General features: G+C 42.4%; 2 protein-coding genes across 2 annotated transcripts in view; both read left to right on the forward strand.

Annotated features, from left to right (window-relative positions):
* The window catches only part of LOC308648646 (butyrophilin subfamily 1 member A1-like), a gene marked incomplete at both ends in the record, with an annotated part of 36556 nt that extends 21523 nt beyond the window's left edge, over positions 1 to 15033 (forward strand). The window contains 2 exons of the mRNA XM_081293555.1: positions 13288 to 13314; positions 14477 to 15033. Of these exons, the coding sequence (XP_081149681.1) occupies positions 13288 to 13314; positions 14477 to 15033 (584 nt within the window). The remainder of the gene's footprint in view (positions 1 to 13287; positions 13315 to 14476) is intronic.
* LOC308655607 (uncharacterized protein) overlaps positions 1 to 25680 on the forward strand; it is an 801622-nt gene that overhangs the window by 678060 nt on the left and 97882 nt on the right. The window lies entirely within an intron of this gene.

The raw sequence follows: 25680 nt of genomic DNA on the forward strand, positions 1-25680 counted from the left end.
ATGCTGACACTGCAGGGCCAGGGACCACACTGATGGTTTAGGAAGATATTGAGAAGCATTTAAACATCAGAGTTTAAAGTCGATGTATTAAAACTCTATGTAGGAGAATAGTCCAAGGTTGAGGAATGGGTCAAATCCAGCAAGAAGACAAGCAGTTACCAAGTGTGTCCACACCTGGGTCTTACCTACCTGTGGGCCTTACAAGTAGAGAAGATGTAAGAAGGAGAAATAGACTGAGATTTACTTCTGAGAGGAAGACAATTTATTCTGCTTTGATTTTAAAATCAAAAGAGCCATTTTGGAAACTCCAGTTTCACTCACTTGGTCTATTTAGACCAGGTAAGTGCACCTGCTTCATTCCAAGGATTACAATTAAGATGCTACAAGCTGAAGATGAGAACCTTTGGTCCTGCTGCTGTTGCAAAGATGTCCCTGGCAGAGCAGGCTGGCCCTGGGGGAGGCACTAGGCTTACAGGGTAAAGCAGTTCTGAGGGAATTAGAGAGGGGCAGCACTGCCCTGTGTCCTAGTCCAGGGCTCTGGAGGGCAGATGCTGAGCTTGATCAGAAAAGCAGGTCTCCAGGTCTCCAGAGCACGCAGAGATTCCTAACAGAGTTGAGGTGCAAGTGTGATCTCTGCAGGCCACTTCTCAGGTGAAGAGCCCCTCCAGGTGAGTAAACGTGGGTAACAATCATCGATACTACCTGAGCTTAGAAACACAATGTTGGAGGTAAATCTCCTTTGGGTCTTGACCATTCCTCTACCTCCAAGTAGTTAATAATATCAGAGAAATTATCCTTCAGACAGTTTAAAATTATTTAAATAGAAAATGCCAAATGCCTGTGGCAGTGTTTCCCCCAGGGAGCCCCATAACCCAGAGAACTCTCCTGTACCATAACCCATAACTCTCTCCTGTACCACAGTGGGCACCCAGAGAAGGGGTGAGGGAGAGGGTGCTCAGGCAAACCCATCTGACCCATCCCAATCTGACATGGATGGAATCACAAGCCAAGATCATCCATCCCTGTCAACTGTGACTCTGAGCACAGCCACATCTCTGAGCTCATACACATCGAAAACGTAAATCCCAACTTACACAAATCATAGACTTTGGAGGCCTGTGGAGTAATGAACTGTCAGGATTTTAAACAAGTACCTTTTAACTTGGGCACATATTTGTTTTTAAGATAGGCTCAAGGGACACATGGTGAGTCATTCATAAATTCCTCTCTGCTAAAGTATTTGGCTACAATTTAAAGGCCAGGTGATTTTGAAGGACAGATTTGAGGAAGGAAATATCAATAAATATCAATAGGGAGTTTCGGATTCTTAGTGTCCCTAATGAGCTTAATCAAGCATCCCTTTGCTTTGTTGGATTATTATCTCTGTTATTCCTTCCAGGTTGTAAATATGACTTTGATTCCAAGGAATAAAGAAACTGGTTGTAGAAACTGGGCAGAATGCTAAAGCAAAGGTTGCAGTAAATCCATAAAATCCTAGAAAAGGAGCCAATCTGAAAACAGCCCCCCTGTCCACCATTGAGAGCTCTACCAATGCCTGCTGTTACCACTTCTTATTTCTTGCTCATTATTTTGCTGGTTTTGCTTGCTTACTCCTTTCCCTGGGTTTGAGAAGAAGGAAGGCTCCCTAATTGTATGTGAAGTGCCTTCTTTGCATTTGCCTCTCTGTGCCTGGAGGATCCTCTCTAACCCTCTGGGGTTTAGAATCCTTCCCCATGCCCACACACCAATAACCAAAGAATCATTGCTCTTTATCATCACCGAGTCACACCCTATGAAGTGCTCAAGGACAACAACATCTTTGCAATGCCCAGGATTTCTTCCAGTTGTGGCCCTGGAGATGGACTGGCTGGTCCAGGGAATCCTGACTCTTTCCACTCTTTCCACACCTACTCCTGCCCAGGGCCTGGGACCCTGTCCCTGTCCCTTAGTGCTCAGGTCTCACAGAAGAACCAGACGAGTTCTTTGAGGAATATCTTACAGGGAGCCCCACAGAAAAGAGCAGAAACCTGAGGCAGGGGTAGACACAGACCACAGGGCAATGGCCCTCCACAGTGCTTTGCAAGTCTCAGAAAACCACCTGGGGATGATGAGGAAACACCATCTCAGCATCTCTTCTGCCTTGTCTTCATTCTTATCTCATATCTGGCTAATCTTTTATAGTCATGACTTGAAAGAATCGAGTCAAGATTGCTTCTCTAGCAAGTCTCCCAGACTTCGATAGCTGTGGACTTACCTTTGTTTATTACTTATCTCATTTCATACAGAACTGCTAATTAAGCAGAAAGGTGAGTACGATTTCTTTACATTTTGGAGGCAAACATACTGTGGAAAAATATTTGATATATTAAAGTTATGTTACAATTAATTTAGACATAATAATCATCAATTATTTTAAAGTGTATTTATGTCATTTATCTGCTGAAATTATCATTGATAATATTATGAATTGTAGTCACACAGACATTTTAATTTTAAGATTATCACACTGAAGCATATTCACTGTGAATATCTCAGCTTATTAAATGATTTTATTTTTTTAAGGCCACATAAAGCATAACCCTAATCCTAACCATAACCCTAAACCTGGATGCATATTCTTGGTTGGCCTTTTCTATGATTGTTTCTAGGTGAATACATCAACAACAAAATTCTGATTAATTTTCACCTTGATTTTTCTTGTGATTCAGTTTTAAATTTTTCCCTTAATATTATTTTTGATTTATTATATTGGGAAATACTAACCAAATGTATCAGAATCAACTCTGAACTTTTTTAAAGGTTTTTTTCCTGATCTTATGTAATAAAATTTAAAAAATATCTGAAACGATTGACCCATTTATCCATATTTTAATGATTTTTCTCACAATATATTTTAATTTAATTTATTTTCTTGTCTCTTTCAACCTTGTTATTTTTAGCTTTGTTGAGGTATCAGGACAAATAAAGCTTGCATATATTCCAGCTGTACAAGGTGGTGTATACCTATAGAGCTGTAGCTCTCCCTGCTATATCAACATGTCATGGCTAATGTTCTCCTCTGTCTCTCCACATGGTTTTGAGTTAAAGTCCATATTAGTCCAGGTGACTCGGTTCTTTCTTAGATTCACTGGCATGAGACGGTTTCCATCACTTCACTTTGGGTGTATCTGTCCTTATGGGTGAAGTGACTTTCCTGTGGTTTGTGTACAGCTGCAACTTGTTTCCAATGCCTCCAGCCACTCTGTCTTCTAACGAGAGGATTCAACCCCCTTGCACTCAGGCAGTCAATGGCAACAGGGCTTGCTACTGCCATGGGCCTGTTTTCTTACTGGTTTCTCCCTTTTCTCCTCCTAGCATCTGTGATTAAATTATTTTCTCCCACAGTATCCTAACTCCTCGCTGTTTGATTTTTGTGCATCTCTTATAAGTTTTGCTTTGTGGTCCCTGTGAGGCTTACAGAAAACATAGTTTTAACAAACTATTTTAAGCAAACAGGAACCTAAATGACCACAAAGAAATGAACTGGGCAGAATGAAACTCAACATCTTAACTCCATTAACCAACACACTCTTGAAAGCATATGTCACGATTTTTATCTTTTTATATTATGTGTCCCTTGACCATTTGCTGTGGCTATGCCCTTACTTTTAATCTGTGTCTTGGCTTCATGTTAAGACTATAGAGGGATTCCACACGTAGTTACCATGTCTGCACGCTGTCAACACAGACCTCGGGGTCCCTGGTCACACCCCACTTGGCTGACACATGTAGCTGCAGCCCTTCTCCAATAGCCTCTCCATACATCTCAAGTGTGTTGATTTTTCCTGGTGATCTTTCCTTTGGAGTTATCATTTGCTGGGTCCCCTGCAGAACTATTCCTGTTTGGGAATAGCCACCTCACTGCTTGTGAGGAAAGGTGGGGCCTGGTGCCTCCTACTTCTCCATCTGGCCAGTGTCTCTCACTGTCAGCTTTGTCCTTTATAATATTTGCCCTCTGGTAGGTCTTTGGACTTGCTTTTTTCCCATCTGGAACTTGTGTGTCCTTGTTTACCTCCAGGTTAGCCCTGCCTTCCCTCCAGGAGAGTGGCGACTCTTTGTTCCCCCTGGGGTGGGATGGAGCCCTCCCCGGGCTCCCATTCTCTTACTTGCCCTGTCACCTTGCATGTTGGTCTGTATAGGTGACAAGGTGGAGCTACCTCTCCTTCACTGCTAGACCTGGTGGCCTGCTGAGTTTCTGGCCCTTGGCTGACATATAACTAACTGTTGAGTGGAAGAATGAATCTTTTTTTTTTTTTTGAGGCAGATATTGATTAGCATGTTTTTGAATCTATAGACATATTTAAGGAGAAATGACATATAATCGATCACTTAATGTTTCTCAAAATTATTTTGTGTCTGGCTGATGAATTTCATGGAATGATTTTTAAAATTCATTTTTAAAGTGATTATTGATTTATATATTTTTATTCATTCTTTTTAGTTATACATGATGGTAGAGTTTATTTTGATATATTACACATACATGGAGAATAACTGCCCATTCTTGTGGTTGTATATGATGTGGAATTTCACTGGTCATGTGTTCATATGTGAACATAGGAAAGCGATGACTGTCTAATTCATTCTACTGCCTTTCCAGTCCTCTCTCCCCTCCCTCCCACCCACTAATCATGGCCCGCTTCCCACCCCTGCCTACTGTGAGTCAGCAACTGCATATTGGAGAGAACACTAGGCCTTTGGTTTGGGGGTATTGACTTCTTTCAATTAGCATGATAGCCTCCAGTTCCATCCATCAAATCAGATAGGATAAGAGAAATATGAAATCCATTCTGTTTATTAGTCTCAGGTTTGAATACTCTGTAACACCTAATTTTTCATATAATCTGTTATTCCTGGCAATTAATATTTTATAGTGACTTGGTCGTACATTGGTATGAGCAATTTGGTACGTGCATTTGACAAGCTTCCTCTGGGCCACAGAGAGTCCCATCTGAACAGTCAGGTCAAGAGCTGCCTAGGAACGCGCCAGCCCATGGGGGATCAGCCAGACTGTACAGGACCTAAGAAGGAAGAAGTGGTGGTTCCAAAGGGAGTCTTTAAGTTGTCCATCTTGCCATAAAGAGACATATAGGGACTGGCCAGTGGTTGCAAGGGCACCGAGGATTACCTTTAAGAATGTCAACACAGAACCAGGCAGATGAATGGAAGAGCAGGGAATGGAAGAGCCAGGTGTAGGGGTGCACACCTATAACCCCAGAAGCTCAGGAGACTGGGGCAGGAGGATCTCGAGTTCAAAGCTAGCCTCAGCAAAAGCGAGGCACTAACCAAGTCAGTGAGACCACATCTCTAAATAAAATACAAACTAGGGCTGAACATGTGGCTCAGTGGTTACATGCCCCTGATTTCAAGCACCAGTACCCATAAAGAAGAAGAAGAAATTAGAGGAGGAGGAGGAGGAGGAGGAGGAGGAGGAGGAGGAGGAGGAAGTCATCAATACAGAGATGTCCTCTGCTGAGACAGGGTCCTCTTCTTTCTCTTTTCAAATCTGCACCTGACCTGTCTTCAGTGCTTTTGTGCTGGGTAAACCAGAGGCTTTGAGGAGATGTGAGAAGATGTCCCCTGGGTGCAGAGTGGGAGGCTGCATTTCCTAGACAAATTATGACCCCAGATCTCTATTAATAAAAGGTTCTGGAAGCCTTTCTGAAGGACTTAGAGTGAGATCAAATGAGAGTGATTCCTACCTAAAGCAAGTGGGTTGTATGTCTTCCTATAGCCAGCAGCAAAGGTGTAAGTGACCGTGTGCTATGTGGCCACATTTGGTCAAATGCTTAACTGCTGTTTTTAGAAAACATGAACTAGGTACTACGAAACAGAGATTATTATTGTGACGATTCCGAAGAAGCTTCTGAGGTTCTGTTTATCCTTGATGTCTGAAATACTCCAAATGTGAGGCAGATGAATGGAAGAGCAGGGAAATTCCAGACATCTTCAACTGTTTATGTAGGAGAATCAGCACAAAGTGGAGACTGAGGTAAGGTCCAGCTTGGAAGACCCCAGGCTTCAGGACGGCTAAAGAGCCAGGACTCTAAAGCACTAAGATGTGCATCTGGAAATACTCTTGCTGTTTCTGGAGCTCCCTAAGACATGTTGTTTACGTAGAATGCAAAAGGCATCCTCCTTCTTGGTCCTCAGAATGAAACAAGCCCTTCTGGAAATACCATCCAGGGCCCGCTCTGCCCTGAGTTATTTTATTTGCTCCTGGTCACTTGACAGGTCTTCTCCTCTTTAATGCTTTGGTGATGAATTGAGTACCTCAAAGTTAGTTGAGGATGGAGAGTTTGTGACTAATTGTTGCCTGTTTTCTCAGCAGGAGAACCTCACCCGAAACTTTAAAGGCATAAAGGGAAACTTTTTAATATTCTGTTCCATATAAATATATTCACAGGTTAAAAAGTGTTTTTCAGTTTGTTATGATTTCTTACTCAGGTAATATGAGTTCCTCTCTGTGTCACACACACTAGAACACCCAGCTTTGGTCTCAGGTTCTCTGTTGTCAAATGGAGACCAAATCCTGGGATGGACTGTCTGTGGTTAAGAACAAGAGGAAATTTGTTAATATTGGTTTTTTTGTACTTTTTCATATATAGAAGAAATAGAACAAGAGAAAGGTAAGTGACATTTATTTTTGACCTATGCAGTAGTTTAACATACACAATTGATATTTGTGATTGTTGCAACAAAACCTAAATCCATTAGTAATTCCTTTAATCACCTAAAAATAATGTCTGGGGACAATTAAACCAATATCATGGTAATTTGAAAGGTCTGTATTGAGCATTCATAGAAGGTAGACAGTCCTCGGCAGGGATGGGGGAAGGCGTTGGTGTGGGGCTTCAGCCCTTCCACCTCCCTCGCGCCCCACAGTGATGACGAGTGACTCCTCCCACAGCAAGAGGAGTGAGCCCATGGGTCCTGCTGAGGAGGGGCCAGCCAGGCCAAGGAGCTGAAGAGCAGGGACGAGGAGTGAGAGGCGGTGGTGAGGAAGGAGAGGGCTGGCAGCAGGGACCTCCACAAGCACTGCTGTCCAGAGTGTGCCAGTAGGTGGCCTGGTCAGAGGAGAGGGACATCAGCCCTGGGACTCTCTTTCCCAAGCCCAGGCAGAGCCAAGCCCAGGCAGCCAGCACGCAGATCTGGTTCCAGGAGAGAATGTTACCTGAACGCTGGCCAAGAATTGAGAGGCCGAACGGATCTGCGCTCAGGTGGTACTGCGCATGTCACATTTTCTTGAGGGCAGAGAATGCATTATACGGTTAAGTGGGAGGTTTTCTGGAAGAAAGCTAAGAAGGAATCCACTCAGAGACGCTCCAAAAAACAAACAGCCTAAAAGTCAGCCGATTATTTGGTATTCAGTATTTGGTATTAAAATTCACAAATCAGATTTATTCCTGAGCCATTATACAAATCTAACAGTGCCTAATCTATTGAATAAAAACTGTTTCATTGAAGGAAATAAATTCTGTGTGATTCCTGTGGTTCCTTTTAATTTATTCATCCATTCATTAATGTTGGTTCACATAGGAGATAAATAAGTGGTGATTACACTTTAATGTGTATTAATGGGATCTGAAATCAGACTGTCCTGTTTAAAATTATTTCAGTACTTAAGATTTCCAAGATCTTGCAGAAGTTTTTTAATCTCACTCAGCTGCATTTTTCATTTGCAATTTACCTATGATAATGCTATTGAGGTGATATCATTCACACTCAAGATTAAAATTTTGCATATTTAAATACCTGAACATATATTACAGATAATGTTATTCTTACTACTACCAGAATCATAGCTATTAATTTCCAGAGAAAGCATGATTTTATCTGCTTTACCAAATTCTGAGATCCCATGAAATCAAAATGAATCTATGGCGTCTATTTAATCCTCACTCAATTATTTCTGTGAAATAATAAATTAGCTTAAAAATTAGTTTAAATTACCATGTAGGCAACAATGTATCCTGGGCCTGAATATTCTCCTCTCACATGCTCACTGCTCTTTCACTGACAGAGCTGGTCTACGGCCCAATATATTCATAAAGTATTTCACTACATTGAGCCTCCCATGACCAGGGATTGTTGACCTGTGCATGGTGATAATGAGTTAAGGGTCATCAGTTAGGTGAATTTGCATTTTCACCCATGTCAGCTAATTTTTTTTCCACTTGTTTGTTTTTCAGCTGCACTCCTGGAGAAATGTGGTAAGTTTTAGTTAGCCATTGCATACTGAAACTCACCATTCTGTTTTAGGAAGATAAATCTCTTGAGGTGCTCATGAATATGATGATTTCACCATTATCCAGGATATGGTCACAGAAAGGCTGAATTCATGAACCTGGGAGAAGTAGGAATCTAGTCCTTAAATTATGTTGGGTTCCAGAGAGAGTTTCTTCTTTGTCCACTCCAGTGTCCATTGCCCCAAGTCTCTATAACACTGTTTTGCTCTCCCAAGTCCACACTCCATCCAAATACAGCCTACCACTGCACACACACACAGCCAAGTGTCCTGCCATTGCTCATCCTAGAGCCACAGAATGGTCATTGTCTCTGGAGGGACTGGGCCTGCTCCACTGCACACAGTGCCACTGCCAAGACTCACAGCCCCACTAGAGGAGACAGGCCATAGGGTCCCAAATGGAAGAGGCTCTGCCTGTTCCTAGGGACTCTGAGCCTCAAAACTTACCAAAAATATCCTGCTTCAGCTTGGGATGGCTGTGTGGGTGCCATGCCCAGGGGTGAGGAGCCTGCTCCTGGGCTTGTGCCGGGGCCTGTCAACGCTTCCAAAGAGGGCTCTCCATGCTGCCAACACATAGAGATTTGTGTGAAAGCAAAGAAACAAGAACAGCATGGTGGGACTGTTTCAAAGCATCCCACGCTGCCGCCTCCCCTTAGGCACCAGACAAAATGCCACCAGGTTTGCCAGAAGTTGTTCACAATGGTATTTGCAAAGTTGTCCCTGCTTCATCTGACTTTGGAGGGAACTCAGAGGCAGATTCTCTGCCTAGCAAAATCTTCTTCCATAAGGTAAGCTTCTAAGTACAGCAGTGCTTCAAATGGGCCTGTGCAAAGAAACCCCTCATTGGATTTAGGATGACTTCAGTCATATCCTGTTCTTTAAGCCTTTATTTATTTGTTTGTTTATGTTTTCCAATAATTGTGACCAACTCATTCATACAGGGTAAATTAATACTTGATTTTAATTTAAAATAAAATCAAATGCATTTTTTTGGTTTTAGTACCAAGGACGAAACCCAGGGGTGCCTAACCACTGAGCCACATTCCCAGTCTTTTCTTTATGGTTTATTTTAAGACAGGCTCTCACAAAGTTTCTTGGGGCCTCCCTAAGTTGCTGAGCCTGGCTTTGAACTTGCTATCCTCTTGCCTCTCCCTCCAAAACCACTGGGATAACAGGTGTGCACTACTGTGCCAGGCTCAAATGCATTTTTAAAACAATGCAAACAAACTGCCCTTGTATAAGGAAAAGAAAAGCATCATGCATGGAAGAAAAAAAGCTCATAACTATAGTTTATGTTACTTAAATTGGTCATATTATATTTATCTGTTTTATGCTCCTATTATAGAATTCCAGAGACTGGTATTTCATATGTACCTTGATTTATTTAAAGCACAGATTTACTTCTTACAGTGGTCCAAGGTCATGGCACCAGCATCCTGTGAGGGCCAACTTGCTGCATCATTTCATGGTGGAAGGTAGAAAGGCAGAAGAGTTCATGTGCAGCATAGAGAGGGGAAGGTGCCTCACCCACTCCTTTATCAGGAACACTCCCAAGAGAACCAGCTCACACCATGATTGTAGCACTAACTCCTTCATGAGGACGGTTCTCCCATTACAGAATTGCCCAGTAATAGTTCTGTCTTCCAACACAGCTGCATAGCAGATTATTTCTTCCACATGCACTTCCAGGGACATTCAGACCACAGCTTTCCATGGTGAAAATTTCTGGTCCCCCACATCTATGTCATTCTCCCATGCAAAATACATTTATTCCATCTCAATATCCTCAAAGTCCGAATTTTTTCTATCACCAAAGGAAAAGTCTAAGGACCAGAGTCTCATCTGAATCAGACACAGGGAAGACTCCAGGTGTGAGTCACATGGGGACAATTCTTCTCCAGCCCAGAGCCTGTGAAATCAGCAAGGTTCATGATTCCAAATATAAGGAAAGACATGGGACAGGTATACTTTTTTCCAGTTATTATATAAGAGGGAAAAAGGAACAAAGGAGTAACAGATACCAAGCCTAAAACTTCACGGATAAAATAACCTCTAGCTGGGCACAGTGGTGCACACCTGTAATCCTAGCAGCTCAGGAGGCTGAGAAAAGAGGGTTGTGAGTTCAAAGTCAGCCTCAGCAACTTAGCAAGGCATTACGCAACTCAGTGAGACCATGACTAGAAATAAAATAGAAAATAGGGCTGGTGATGTGGCTCAGTGTTTGATTGCCCCCGACTTCAATTTCTGGTACCAAATAGTAATAATAAATAATAATAACAACAACAACAACATTAAGATTTAAAGCTGGAAGATAACATAATTTCTACTGCAGATTGATGGAGCACATTGATGGGCTTCCTCATGCTATTATCTTCATGTGACTATTATTGTGCTTTGATTTTCTCTGTCCTACCTTTACCCTGGCTTCTCCTTCCTTCTCTTCCCCCTCCAGAATACTTCCTCTTCTACTTTCAGCTCATCTTTTTACATACAAGGCATTAAGATCTTTTTTTCTCAACATACTCACCACGATGCTTTGCTCTGTCTCGATCACAGCCATTCTAACTGGGGTGAAATGGTTTCTCATGGTGGTATCAACCTGCAGTTACTGATGACTAATGATATTGAATGGTTTTTTATTTTGTTTTTTTGTTTTAAAAAACTTGAAAAGGAACTTTGATCATCTACTCTGGAAAGATGTGGGGACCCATGTCCTTAGCCCTGTCTTCAGGGCTGACAAGGACTTTGAGGGTTTACAGAAAGGGGACTGAGGTCCAGTGTGAAGAGCTCACACAGCTGGAGGCTTTGCACAGCTGCCAATACAGAAGGTCTTGGTCAGGTGTGCCCTGCCCATCCTTATCTCAGGCTGGTCCCACAGGGCCTTGTCCAATAAGGAAGTTGCTGTTGCCTGAGCTGGGGAAGGTGGGGTGGACTCCACTCTTCACATGAGGTCCATCCATCATCCCTTTGTCCTGGAATTCAGGATGACTTTGGAGCAAAGAAGGTTGGTGTAAAATGCAAGCAGAGAAGCTGAATCTTTAGTCCCCCTTTTAGCCCCCCCACAGACATTTACAGGACAAAGTAAAGAATCTAAGTCCTTGTCACCATCTTTCCTGTCCTCTGCCCATTCCTCAGTCCTGAGGGACCTCAAGTGTTGGCCAGTCTGGTCAGCAGGTTCCTTGTCCCAGTGCTAAACTGGTCTTTAAACAATAGCTGGAACATAAAAGCAAAAAGGATCAGAAGTTAAGCCTGAAAGTAGAAGCACCATGATAAATTATAAAGCGGAATACAAGTGAGCCAAAGTCTGAAGTTGCCAGTTAGGCTTCTCTCCTTTTAAATGGTTCCACAAATATGGGCTACTAAAAATATATAGTTGGGATCATATTTTCTTGTTTTTTTTTTCTAAATACAGGGCCCCTGTCCAAGCTATTTGCTCCACCTTCTCTGTGCAGGAGTCTGGTGGAAGGGCTTTGGTGCCAGGCAACCGTCCGTGAGAACCCCTTCTCGGTGACTTGGGGGCTTTACTTAACTTCTGCTAGAGCTTCCACAACTGCACATAGCGTCACATTAAAAGGGCTTCTGTCTTCCTCTCAAGTCTCCCTGCATCCCTGTTGTCCGACTTCTCATTCCTCCTCGTGTTATTACATTGTTGAACTTCCCTGCTGAGTGTTCAAGACCAAGTAGGTGACGCCTGTGCTGACCCCTCTCCTTCTACTGCTCAGTAAGCTGAAACTTTTCAGGCCTACCCTTAGAAACTTTTGAGAAGCCTCTTGGCCCCTTCAGTCTCTTCCTCTACTAGTTGTGTCATCTGCCAGAATGTGTCAAAGTCTTGCTGACCACATGGGGCTTGCCTTGAACTGTTAGGGACATTTTCCTCCCCAAAGACACTCCTCTGCAAAATGTTTGCAGATAGCTTCCTGGCCTCCAGGGTCCTCTTGGTCCCCCCCTGACTGGTAGGGTAGGTGACTCATTCAAGTGGCGAGGCCCTTAGAGAGGGTCCTGGCTGACCTTGTAAAGCAAGATCAAAAATATTTGTTATTTTTCTTGGCCTTTATAATCTCACAGATGAGAAATATAAATAATATTAACTTGTGTGTCTGCTTTGATCCAAAATAAGAAAAAAAAATTAAATCCATAACAGAAAAGACTAGGCCACTAGTCATTATTTACAAAAATAAATAATATTCAGGCATTAAACTATGCTTGTTACTTTCATGGAAAATATGAAATAAAGTTTAAATGAACAGAAAAGATGATGAAGTGGCATTATTGGATGGTCTTTTTTGCTGTTATGAATTAAAATATAAGTAAAAAGATATTTTAACATTTTGTATCTAACTATTGAAAATATAATAGGATTGATTTCTCTCTCTCTCTCTTCCCTCCCTCTCCCTCTCTCCCTTTTTCTCTCTAATAACATGAATACATACTGAACAAAAATAATTGCCATGAAGAGCAATGAACCAGTGCATGGCAGTTTCTGACACTAGATCTAAGGAGCAGATTAAGTGACCTCCAGGGCAGACAAGCTCTGGCTCTCTGTGTGCCCTGCATGTGTTCTGGGCAGCCAGCCCATGCAGTCCTGAGCCCAGAGATGCCCTGTGTGGTCTGAGGCAGCTAGTTTCTTCAATCTCTGAGCCCAGAGATATGTTCCACATATCCAGTAATGCCAAACAAGTCATATAAAATTAAAGCTAAGGATCAAATGTCTCAGAATTTTGTAAATTAATATCTTTCTACCTGTTTTATTTGTTTTAGATAAAATTAACAAAGAGCTTGGTAAGTCCTGTGTCTCTATCATAAGGTAAATTATAAATGTGTCCTGTGACCACTTAGAACATTTACCTCTTCCTATTTACTGTTGCAGAAGAAAGAAAATTCCTTGGAGAACAGGGTAAGTGAAGCCAGGATTCCCAATTGATGTGCCATGTACCATTACCTAAAACAGCCCTGTCCTTCCCTGTCACTCAGTTAACCTTGAACATCTTCATCAATTGCAGGTCTGAATAAAATCCGAAAATTTTCAGGTAAGTGCAAAGTGATTACTCTGTGGAGAAGACTTACTTTGTGCTTGCAATGCCATCTGAAGTTCCATCAGTCCCCCTGTGAAAAAAAAAAAAAAAGAGAAGTGTTTTCCCTCCCCATCTCTAGCACACATTTGAACTGTCAACATAATCTGATTTGGGGCTTACGTTCTGTCCAATGAGCACCAATTTGCTGACTGGGAAAGGTTTCGTTTTAGAAAAGACCACAGTGCATTAGCTGTGCAAACAGAGGTAGCATGGTGTCACCTCATCTGAAATAACTTTCTAGGTAAGTGAGAAATCAGTCCTCTCTCTGTCCTGACCTCAGCAATTCCACAGCCACAAGACTGTCTAGATCAAGCGGACTGGTGAGATGGGCTGGTTTCCCTTTCTCTCTTCTCCTGAAGTCTCAGAGCTCTCACGCCTCTCAGGTTCCCCTGATCAACCTGCACAAACACCACCATTTCTCCTTTTAGAAAAGAGAAGGTGGAGAGGGCTGCCTCTGTGGATCCAGTCCCTGCCACCCCCACCATGGGTACCCTCTCATCTGTCCGACTGTCAACCCTCCACAAGGAGCTGCCTCTGAACATGCCCTCTCAACTCTCTCCCTTGCCCTCCACTTTGTCCAGAGGCCCCGTTCCTGAAGACAGGCTCTGGTGGGGCCTCCCTCCCTCCGAGTGCTGCCTTTCTGGCTGGGTCCTCTGTCTGCTCACATGCCCACCGCCCACCTCCCGCTGCTTAGGCCCTCAGGCACGCTCTGTCTCTCTGCTCTGCATGTAAGGGCCTCCACAGCCACCTCTATCCCTTTGAATCCACCCAGGTGGGCAGGGTAGACCTTGCTTAAATATTGAAGAAATATCCTGATATCTGTACTGTTGTTACCTATGTCAAGGCCCTAACCATGGTCATCCCAACCTATCACCAGTTCCTTTGGAACCTGTGATGAAACACCTCACGTCTGTTGTAGAGATGAAATAGTTCAGGGATAGTTCACACTGAGTCAGAACCGTTTTGTGTTTTGATGTGGAATGGCCTCATGGGAAATAGCATACGGATCCTGTGCTTACTTATGAAAAGAACCTCAAGTGTGACCTGTTTTTGCCTTGTCTTACAATCTGGATGGTTCTAGTGGAAGTCGTACCATTAATTCTCCTTCCTTCTGCAGAAGACATAATACTGGATAAAGACACTGCTCACCCTTACCTTGCCGTGTCACCTGATGGAAAGTGTGTGAAATCCGTGACCAAAAAGCAGGACGTGCCTGACAAACCTGAGCGATTTGATACAATGCCAGCTGTGCTGGGTCAGAACCGTTTCTCCAGTGGCAGCCACTACTGGGAGGTGGAAGTAGCAGGGAACAGCAAGTGGACCGTCGGGATCTGTGTGGAGTCAGTGAACCGCAAAGGACAGTACATCTCTGCTAAGACCCAGAGCGGGTTCTGGACCCTGTGCCTGAAAGATGGCACGTACAAGGCCCTCTCCGTCTCCCACCACGTTCTCCAGGTCACAGGGCCCCTCCTGAGGGTGGGCATTTTTCTGCAGTATAAAGAAGGGTTGATCTCATTCTACAATGTGACTGAATGCACCATTCTCCACACTTTCAAAAGCGAGTTCACTGAGCCCCTGAGGCCGTACTTCTACCCAGAGCCTGCTGGTGAGAAAAGTACAAATGGCCTTACCATTGTCACGGTGCCAGCCGCAGACCCCGCTGTCCCTCTCTAGAGCATAGTGGTTATGTACTCATGGGTCATAATGACAGTCTGGGTTGTCATTCCCAGAGCAGAGAGCTGCAAGCCACAAGAAGCCAGGCTCCCTGCAGACATTTGGGAAGACTCAGGATGCCTTCAGGTGCTCTGGCTGCTGTCCCTCCCCCCCTCAATGAATGTGCTTCCTTCCATCCCCTTCCCCGCAGAAAGACAAAGCTCTGCCATCCTTCTTAGACTCTGAAAGTGCTTCAGGACTGTCCTTGGTAGGTCACTGTCACATTGCCTAATGTGCTTTACCAGCTGACAGACTGTTTCTGTATGAGCAGGAAGTGGTGAGGTTTCTCAGGCGAGAGACCTACTGTTGTTCACTGTAACAATCGTCACTTTTCTTGAGCAAATACAGCACTGAACGCCACAGAATGGAGTAGAATTGAATCGCCCAGAAGAACACATGCTCTCCAGGCATTTCTGTGCAGCTCTGTGTGTAATCCCAGGGCCTTTAGGTCGCATGATCATGCAATCAGATGCAGGCCATGATGTCTGCCTCCAGCCTAAACCCTTGAGCATCTGCTGTGTTTGTTGCCTGTCAGAAAAGACACAAAGCCTTGCTCACAGAAGAGCTAGAAATAACAGAAAATGAGTTTAGAGCAACTCGAACTTGCACACTTTGCTGACTGAAGAATCCATTTGAAGAAAGATTTGGTTATTTCTCATAATGTTAAATGTGTTAAATTATTACTACTATCATCAGTAATTTCACTGCTGGGTGTTATTCTAGAGCAATAGACACTATGAACCAAAGATCTTCAAGAATGTTCTTAGCAGCTATATTACACACAACTGAAACTAGAAATTAATGTCCTACATGAGAATCTGTAAGTAAACTTAAATCCATTCATAGCCCAAAATAGTGTTTGGAACTGAAAAAAAATGAGACACTGAAATATGCAATATGTAGATGATTCCCAGATATATTTTGCTAATCAAAAAAAAAGGCAGACAGAAAAAAAAGTGCACATCTCCATCTGTATAAAGTTCTTCAGCAGGTAAAATAAATATCTTGTAAAAAATAAGTAGATGGTTTTGGAGGTGACTGAGTGGGAAGGGGCAGAACTTGAGTTTCTTCATTTCACTGTGTTTTCACTGTTTTCAGTGTGGTCAGAAGTGATCCTTGCTCCTGTTATTGGTACCCTTGCATTTCCTCAGTGAGTAACAGCCATGCTCCCAGAATCCAGTGGAGTCAGTGTTACGTGCATCCCAGTCACATCCTGCAGTGGACAGCAGGTGTCCCCTTGGCCTGCTGGATAACTCACTGTGAAACATGGTAGCGCCATGCCGTGAGGGCACTCAAGCAGTTCCGTGGAGAGGCCCCGTGGGGAGGCCCCTTAGAGGGAATTTTAGGCCTCCTGCTCATATCCATGTGGATGAACCAATTTGAAGTGGACAGTCTGGCCCCTGTAAAACCAGCAGCAACCAGAACTTCACAAGAGACTAAGAGCCACAGCTACTCAACCATCCTCAAATTCCTGAAATACAGAAATGACAAAAATCTTGTATGAGAAACTATCTCTGTTAATGGACTAAACTTTAGGATGATTTATAATTCTGCAATCTACACAACTATTAATTGAAGAAAAATGAATTTTAAATTATAATAAAGAATCCTTTTAGCAGGTTTGCTTTGCAGAGTCATGGCTTAGCCCATTTACACACACACACACATAACGCACACACATATACACATATATACATATATATTTAAGGCTTACTTTAATGCCTTTACTTTAAATAAAAATGAATACTAAGAATGAAGCAAAATGGCAACTGAAACTCCAAGTTGAACAGATATCCATTATTTTGGTCAGTTTTTCATCACTGTAAGCAAAAGACCTGAGAACAATGTAAAGGAGGAAAAGTTTATGTGGCTCTCATGGGTTTCAGAGGTTCGGTCCATGTTCAGAGGACTCCGTAGGTCTGGGCCTGTGGAGAGGTAAGTGTCATGGCAGACTGGCACAGCAGAGGAAATCAGCTCAGGACATGACAGCCTGGAAGGAGGCGCACATGCGCGTGCACACTCACACTCACACACACACACACACACACACACACACACACAGAGCGCTTCCCACCAGGGCTGAAGTATAGATCCACTGCTTAGGTGAGGCTCTCTAACCTAATCATTCCAACTCTGAACGTTCTTGCATTGTATTACACATGAGTTTTGGGAGAACACCACATATTCAACCCATAACATTCATGCACCAAACTATCTTCAAAAGAGCTAAAAAGAAAACAAGTGAGAGAAGGTGGTGCTCTTTTTTAGTATAACAGAAATACTTCTTGAAGTGGGCAGGAAGGAACGAGTTGCCCAAGTCACCCGCCCCAACTCCTAGAAGCCCAGCATGGAGAGAGATGCCTCCCCTTTCAGGGAGGAAGAGAGAATAAAGTTTGGGGCTTAGACATGAAACCCAGGCCCAGGCCCACTACAGTAACCCCCTGTGTAGGCAAGGCTCCACCCCTTCTGACAGGCCATTCCCATGGACTTAGCCTGGAACTTCACTAGGCCAGGCAGCTGAAGGCCTGTACCCCTCCACCAACCTCAGAGGCTGACCTGGGAGCAAGACTCCACTCAGTGATCAGCTAGGCATGAAAGACAGCAAAAGCTTTGTCTAAGATTCTAGTGCCAGCCTGTCTCGGTGAGACAAAGCACAGAAGGCCCTGTAAACAGGCCAGAGTGCAGATGGAGCCTCTAGACCCGTTTAAGACTGAGATCTGCCGTTATCGTTTAGCTATGAACTGTCTCTGGAAAGGTCATGTGTCAGAAGATGCAAGAAAGTTTGGAGGAGAGATGATAGGGTTATGAGGGTCTTAACCTAATCAGTGCATTAATCCTCTTGAATGGATTAACTGGGTGGTGACTATAGGCAGGAAGGTGTGGCTGGAGGAGGAAGGTCACTGCCTTTGGGGTTTATATTTTGTCCCTCCTGAGCCAAGCTTAGTCTCTCTGCTTCCTGAAACCCATGTTCTGGCTTGCTTTCCTGTGACACTCTTCTGCCCTGATGTTCTGCTCATCTTGCATACAGAGCAATGGAGCAGGCTGTCTATGGACTGAGACCTCTGAAACTGTAAGGGTCAAACTTTCCTCCTCTAAAAAGTTCTTGTCAGGTCTTTTGGTCACAGCAGCCAAAGAGCAGATGCCACTTAGCACTACTGGCACAGACTCACAGTTCAGTGTGCATTGCTCCCAGCCTCAGAGGGGACCCAGGTCATACCACCTCCTCCTAAGTCTGTGCAGGCCTCTGTGGCTGGGAGACTTGGCATATCCCAGTTAAGCACCAGTGTTGGCGGCCAAGGCCAACCTTGGGCAACGCAGATCTCAACAGACAACTGTTCAGACATAGGACTCTAGAGTCACTCTGGCACAAGGTGGGAACTGTGGGATGGACTCGTGTGTGAGCCTGCACCACATCAGCTTCAGTGTGGGCTCACCGCACTCCTGAGACTTCACAGGTCATTGCCATTCTGAGAGGCAGGTGTGACCTAGCTCAGCATCCGCCTGGGTAGCCAAGTGACTGCCTTCACCAACATTACCCCGACCTCAGGCAGCAGGGTGGGAGAAGACCCATCTTCTGGGTAACAGGAAAGTGTTATAAGTGTAAGACTTTGCCCTAGAACTCAGTGTTGCCCAGGTGAAAACTAATACTGGGCAGGTCCTAAGTGCCTCCACACCCAGGCTTGCCTATCAATGGAGACTGTGGAACAGCTCCAGTTTCAGGAAAGACAAGCAACTCCAGTCTATAGACATGGTTTCAGCCAACAGCACCTGTGTTTTTTTGCTATGGTCTTGGGTCACAAGTCTGCCTCAGCAAGAGGTAGCCAATAGCAGTGTGAGTTTTTATTTTTTCCTACCCCAGTGTTGTGCTGTTTTTGGTGGACTGTGTGCAAAGAATGTAACATAGATTGACAGACTGACAGAATTGTTGGCCACAGGCTGGTATCTGTGGATGAAGCATCCAAGTCTCTCCTGGCCCCAGGGAAAGACTTGTAGATACAGACTACTCTTTCTAGGCACTTTCCTGTTTCTTTTGAACAACCCACCAACAGTGTGCATTTGGGAAAACCCAGGGCTTGGATTTATCTCTACTATTGAAATAGTGGCAACAGACCAACAACAGACCACCATAAAATCTGGACCTGAGTGCCAAACAGGGCTGAAACAATGGAAGTGACTACAGTCTCAGAGAAAACAGAGAGCCTGGTCAGAATTTTTATAAACAAGGTAAAATCAAAGCCAAATTAGGAGACTGAAATAAATGCCAACATTCTTTAACACACAAATAATAAGCAAGGAATAAACATACTACTGGAGACAATCACCAAACCACAAAGGTCAGGCCGTAAGAGAGACAGAGTGAGTCACCTTTGTATTGCTGTGATCAAAACAGCTAATAAAAAGAAGACAGAGGAGGAAAAGCTTGTTTTAGCTCACAGTTCCAGAGGTTTAGTCCACAGTCAGCCATGTCCATTCCTCTGGGTCCAAAGTAAGTCAGCCCAAGTGATCCTTTAGGTTACAGCTCTCATAATCAAATCATATCCCCCCTGAATATTCCTCATTAGCACAAATTTTGGGGGACACCTCACATCCATACTACAGCAGGGAGGAAGACCAGAAGGAACTATAATAAAATAAAGCCCAGGTTGCACAATGGTTGTAACAAGACCTTACCTGCCAACAATCACCTCAAAGGTAGATGAATTAAATTCTCCAATTAAAATTCACTCACTAGATTTGCATGAGCTATTTGCACATTTCTTCATGTCTATGGCTTTGCCCACTGTTAGGCTAATGGAAGAACTTTGAGCTTAGCTATGTATGCTAAGGTGCTCGGAAGGTCAGCTATGATAACTGTACCTCAACTTACAGTAGGGTTTCATCCCACAGCTACTTTGTAAGTTGAAGAGTATCTGTATTTAAAAGCCTGGCATTCAGAACCCAGTGAAACTTGAAAGAATGCTGCAATTGGAAAAATCATATTAAAAATGAATAAAGAACTCCTACAACTCAGTATTAAAGCACTAAAAGACATCAAAAATATGAAAATTATTTGAATAAGCATTTCTCATGAAAGGACATATAAATGGATGACAACTGCATAAGCTGCACTCAACAACACTAATCAGGAAACTGCCAGTCGAAGCTCATGTGATGTCACCACGTGCCTGTTAGGATGTGGTCTTAGTTGTTCATTGCTATAACCTGAGGCTGTGCAATGCAGGATGAAGAAGTTTATTTAGCTCATAGTTTTAGAGGCTGCAAGTCCAAGATCAGTTCTTCCCACAGGATTGTCCTCTGCTAAGGGCCTCGTGGTGGATGGCATTACAGCAGGAACCCAGGAGAAATCACATGAGAGAGAAAGGTGGAGAGTGGGAGGGTCCCATCCTTCTCTGTTCATAACAATGCAATCTCACACACACACAAAAAAAAAAACCTCATTCTGGGAGACCATCATCCCTTCCAGGACCAGTGCCTAAGTGATCCAATTGCCTTTCATCAGGCTCCATCTCCTAAAGGTTCCACCACCTCCAACATCACACCTGAGGACCACAGTCCAAACAGGTGGGCTGCTGGAAGCATGATCAAAGCATATTCAAACCATAGCACTCAACCCTGGCCTGCAGGGCCTATCCTGCCTCACAATGAAAACTGCATTTATGTGAAGCCCAGTCTCAAAGTCTTGATTTTGTGGTGGGGAGTGGGCCCACAGGGCCTTGGGCAGCACCACACCCATGGCTTTGCTGTCTGGAATCCCAAGAAGATGCTCCCTGAGGCTTCGCACTGACACTTGGGACTTCCCAGGTCTGCGAGTGCATGCTGCTGGTGGCCTTACTCGAGCTCAGTCCTGGTGATGGCCCCATCCCCATTGATATACCAGGCATCACTGCACTGGGTGATCTCAAGGACACTTTGTCCTGCAGCCAACGTTAGCCTGGCATCCCAGGCTGACCTTCAGAATCTTACATGAAGCTGCCATGACTCTATCATTGGTGCCTACGCAACCAGCATCATGTAGATGCCACTGAGTTCTACTGTCAGTATGACCAGGACCTGGGTGTATTTGTGCCCTGGAAGTAGCCATGGAGTGCTTTACCAGAAAATAGGAAGCACAATTCTGAAAAGGGCCTGGGCAGCCAGCCCGTGGAGAGCACCAGGTGCCTTCTCTGAGACACACACACTCCCTTTCAGGCCTCTGCTCCTATGGAGAGGGCCAGCCCTATCAACCTCTGCGCTGCCTTCTGTGATGTTTCCTTATTGTCTTCTTGTTAGCACAGGGGTCCCTTTCATCTGCAAAAATTGCTTCAGCAAGTGATTGCTCATTGACCTTTCCTTCATTTTATTCTCCTGGAAAGTTCTTTATTTTTTCTCTAGCCAGGCTATAAATTTTTTTTTTTTTTTTTTTTGCAGGGGAAGTGTACCACGGATTGAACTCAGGGGCACTCGACCACTGAGCCGCAAGGTGCAGGTGGCCTAAGCCAGAAATACCTGTAACCACGGGAGATCAGACTCACCCATGCTCCTCAAGGTTAGAGGCAAGGTGGAGGTTCATCTCCTGGAGCAGTGCCAGGGAAGACCCCTGACAGGGATGCTGAGGTGAGGACTGGACATCTGTGCTATCCTTGCCCTTCTGCACACAGCTCCTGACCACACTGACGTTGGAGGTGATGGCCTCACACTGCACAAATAAAAATGTGATGGCCATTTTTTATTATTATTTTATTATTTATTATTATTAAAGTATATTGAAAAAGCAAATACATGGAGCTCTAAAACCAAAATTAAAACAAAAATAAAACTAAATGGCCAAGCATAAAAAAATGTTCAACCTCTTCAGGAATCATAAAAATGCAAATTAAAACTGCACTGAGAGTCCATCCTACTCCAGTTAAAAGGGCAAGCATCATGAACACACATAATCATAAATGCTGGCAAGGATGTGGGGGTAAATAAACTCATATACACTGTTGGTGATATTGTACTTTAGTACAGTCACTCTGGAAATCCATGTGGAAGTTCTTCTAATCACTAGGCATGGAAGCATCATCTGACCCAGCTATACTACTAGTCAGTATTTATCCCAAAAAATTAAATTCAACATGCTATAGCAATACATGCATATCCATGTTTACAGCTGTGGAATTCACAGTAGCCGAACTATGGCACTAGCCTAGGTGTCCGTCAACAGATGAATATGTGGTGCATATATACAAAGAGTCTTATTCAACTATAAAGAAGAATTAAGTAATGTCAATTTCAAGAAAATAGATAGGTGTTGCATCTCACAACTAAACCAATCTGGGTCACTCCAAGTGAATTTGGGGAATAAATAAAGACAGACTCAGAAAGTACCTTTTCTTTGGGTTCATTGACAGCTCCTCAGCTGCAGCTCCCACAGGAGAGCAAAGCAGGCAAGAAAAAGAGTGAAGAGCATGTGCTGAACCCTTTCATTGGGGAGAAGCCATTCAAATGAGGCAAGGAGTAGGGTTACAAATGGGTAAGTATAACTCAACCCCAGCAAGGTGTCGCCTACACCTGGAGCCATGCCTTGTTTTCTTAGCAGGGGCAATGCCCAAGTTACTGCGACCTGGCACTGCCATGCAGGACTGAAGACAGTAATTGGTCAGAACCCGGTGCATCAGGACTTAAAGGCATCTGCATCCAGGGCAGCTCGAAACTTATTCTTCCTTTCTTAATATATATTTTTTTAAAAAGGCAACTAGAGAATTGTATATTTTAGTCATTGGATTCTTGGTCCAAGGTTGTCATGATCTACTATTGAAACACAAAAAGAATTAGTTGAAAACATACCATTTCAATAACATAACTTTGGAAGATCTAGGTTATTATTATTATTCTGTCAAATACTCATCAGAAGATTCTTAATTATTTCCCAATTTTATTGAGAAGCATTGTGTTTGACCATAGTAACATAGACATTTTTATTTGGCATGACATTCAAGCCTTTCCACAAACCATAGAGCAGAGGGCTCATTCACATTATTCATTACAATGGTTTGTAGAGGATTTTAACTTAGTTTCAATTCTTCCATCAGCACTTATCTGACTATGAGGGATCTTTGAGGAAATTTAAGTAAAATTATTTTTTAAAAATCACATATTGTTTTAAAACATAGCCACAAATGCTGTATTGTAGGAACAATGAATAATGTTTTAAGTATTCACTTCAAGGATCATGAAATCAAGAGCTTGCCTAGGTCTGGTTAATTGGCATGCATCTGTTTCAAAGCCAGAATGTTAACTTCTGCATGCTAGCTGACAATAGGATAAAGGAAAGTTGATGAAGGATCAATGTCCTTTTCCACTACTGTAACTAGGGATGGAATGAGGCAAGTTATACCTTTTATAGGCTACAGGATTTTTTAACCATCCTTTCTCTCAATTATCATATTAAGGAGTCTTTTAGGTCAGTAATGCAAAAATTCTGGAGGCAGAAGCACCAGACATTCTGTTGGATGCCAACTCACTGAGGGTTAAGTCTTCTGTGATTTTCCTTGTCAATTCTAGGAGACCAGTCTGTAAATGCCTGGCCTATATAGGAAGGTTTTATTTCAATAGTCATTCTATTTTGACAATTGTCCAGATATATAGTCTTAATTTCTAAGGACCAGCATGATTGGCTGGTTTACTTTTCTCATATACTGTCTTTTTCTCAAAAGATACTCCCAGACAGCCTGTTTACACAGGATCAACATATAGGTGTAACTGACCATTACAGTCAGGAGAATTAATCTGATTATATAGGTGGACTTTCCAGTCCACAGCACAAAGCACATTAAAGGTGGACCAGAGAAATGGGCCTATAGAAGTTTGATCCTAATTTTTACTTACCTGACAAGCTCATGAAGCTGCATGGATGTAAGCTCCGCAGTTGGGAGATTTACCTTTCTGTGTCAGGGTTTTAACCTTTCCATGATAACCAGGTTAAACTCTATTTTTTGAAATTTCATTTAATATACTGAATCATGTTTAGCAGCAGTAAGACTCAATACTACAATTAAGAAAAATTTTTAAAAATATTTTGTAAGATTTATTGTGACCCTGTGGGGTCCTGTTTCTCCCTGTTTTAATATATTAACATTGAATGAAATGCTGACATATATCATAATATCATTAGTATAAATTATTGACAATAGTACAAGTATTTAAATGATAAAGATTTATTATCTTCAGCTGGTCGTGAGACTTGACAAAAGTCAATTTAGGGGGCATGGTAAATAGAAATTTAGCCTTTACTAAATGTATGACTTGATTTTGACTTTAACAGAATTATCAAAAATGAAGAATACAATAAGTTGTATACAAAAATTTATATTTTGAAATTAGTTCTAGATTAACTTAATCAATTATCTTAATTTGGAATAAAGGTAGAGACAGAGTTTTTAAATTAGGAGTGGTGGTAGTCTTTACTAGGGGCATGAAAAATTATGTAAACATCTATCCAAAATAGAAAGTCAAATGCTAAATAAGCCTAGAGAAGACATTTTGTTTTTACCATTACTAAAAAATGAAATAGAGAAAAGAAATTAATAGTCTTTTATCTATGAATCTAAAAAAAAGCTGTCATTATCATTATCAAACTTAGTGTAGACTTAAGTATGGAGAGTTAGTATCTCAAATATTAATAGGTAAAAATAAGTCAATAGTGTGATTTAAAACAATGACCTAATTTAGAATTTGTATAAAACTGAACTAGCAATGACATCTTGAGGGATTATTGTCAAAACAATTGTGTATAAAGAAACATATGCATGAACATCTTTAATAACTCCACTTAATGTAGCAAAATTAGCTCCAGTAACCATGCATAATCCATGACTTTACTAATTTCAAAAATATTAATGTATGTAGGGTATCATCTCAGAGCACTAAAATTGAAAAAAAGCTCTATTATGTTAAATTTATTACTAAAATTAGTTATTGGCTATGGAGCTGGTTTATTTATGGCTGTCTAATATTTTAGGAGTAACTATTTTTAGGGCTATTTTCCACAGTGACAAACTGTTGACAGGGCCAAGACTCCATTTTAATGTTTAGAGGCTCTCAAAACCTGTTTTTAATTAGGAGTAAAATTTTTAACTAAGAATCTTATTTTTCTTGTGGTAAGATTACAACTTTAATCTCTTTTTGTCTGTATGTTTGCCTTTCTTTTTCTTCTTCACTTGGGCTCCATTTAACTATGGTGCAACACCTAAACTTGGCTAGAATTATGTAAATCCTTTGTAATATTGATGGCTAACTGGATAATAGACTCATCTTTTGAAAATAGGTGGCCCCTTATAAGTTTAGGTGCTGTATTGTCCCTTTAAGTATCTCTAAGAAAATAGTAGAATTTTTCTAAAGGCTTACTAAAATTCTTTTTTTAGGCATTTTGTTTATATGGTGAATATCTGTTTTGGAGGGTTGTCTGTACTTCAGTTAGACTATCAGATTTGTCCCTATTCTGTGTTACTGGAACATGGTTAAGATAAATCTCCCTTAAATCTAGTTTTATTTTTTTATTATTAGTTGTTCAAAACATTACAAAGCTCAATTGCCTTCTATTTCAAAATTTAGCTAAGTAATAGCATAATGTTTCTCTAGGTAAGA

Source organism: Spermophilus citellus (assembly GCF_964194105.1).
Source record: "Spermophilus citellus genome assembly, chromosome: 1".
NCBI classification, from domain to species: domain Eukaryota; kingdom Metazoa; phylum Chordata; class Mammalia; order Rodentia; family Sciuridae; genus Spermophilus; species Spermophilus citellus.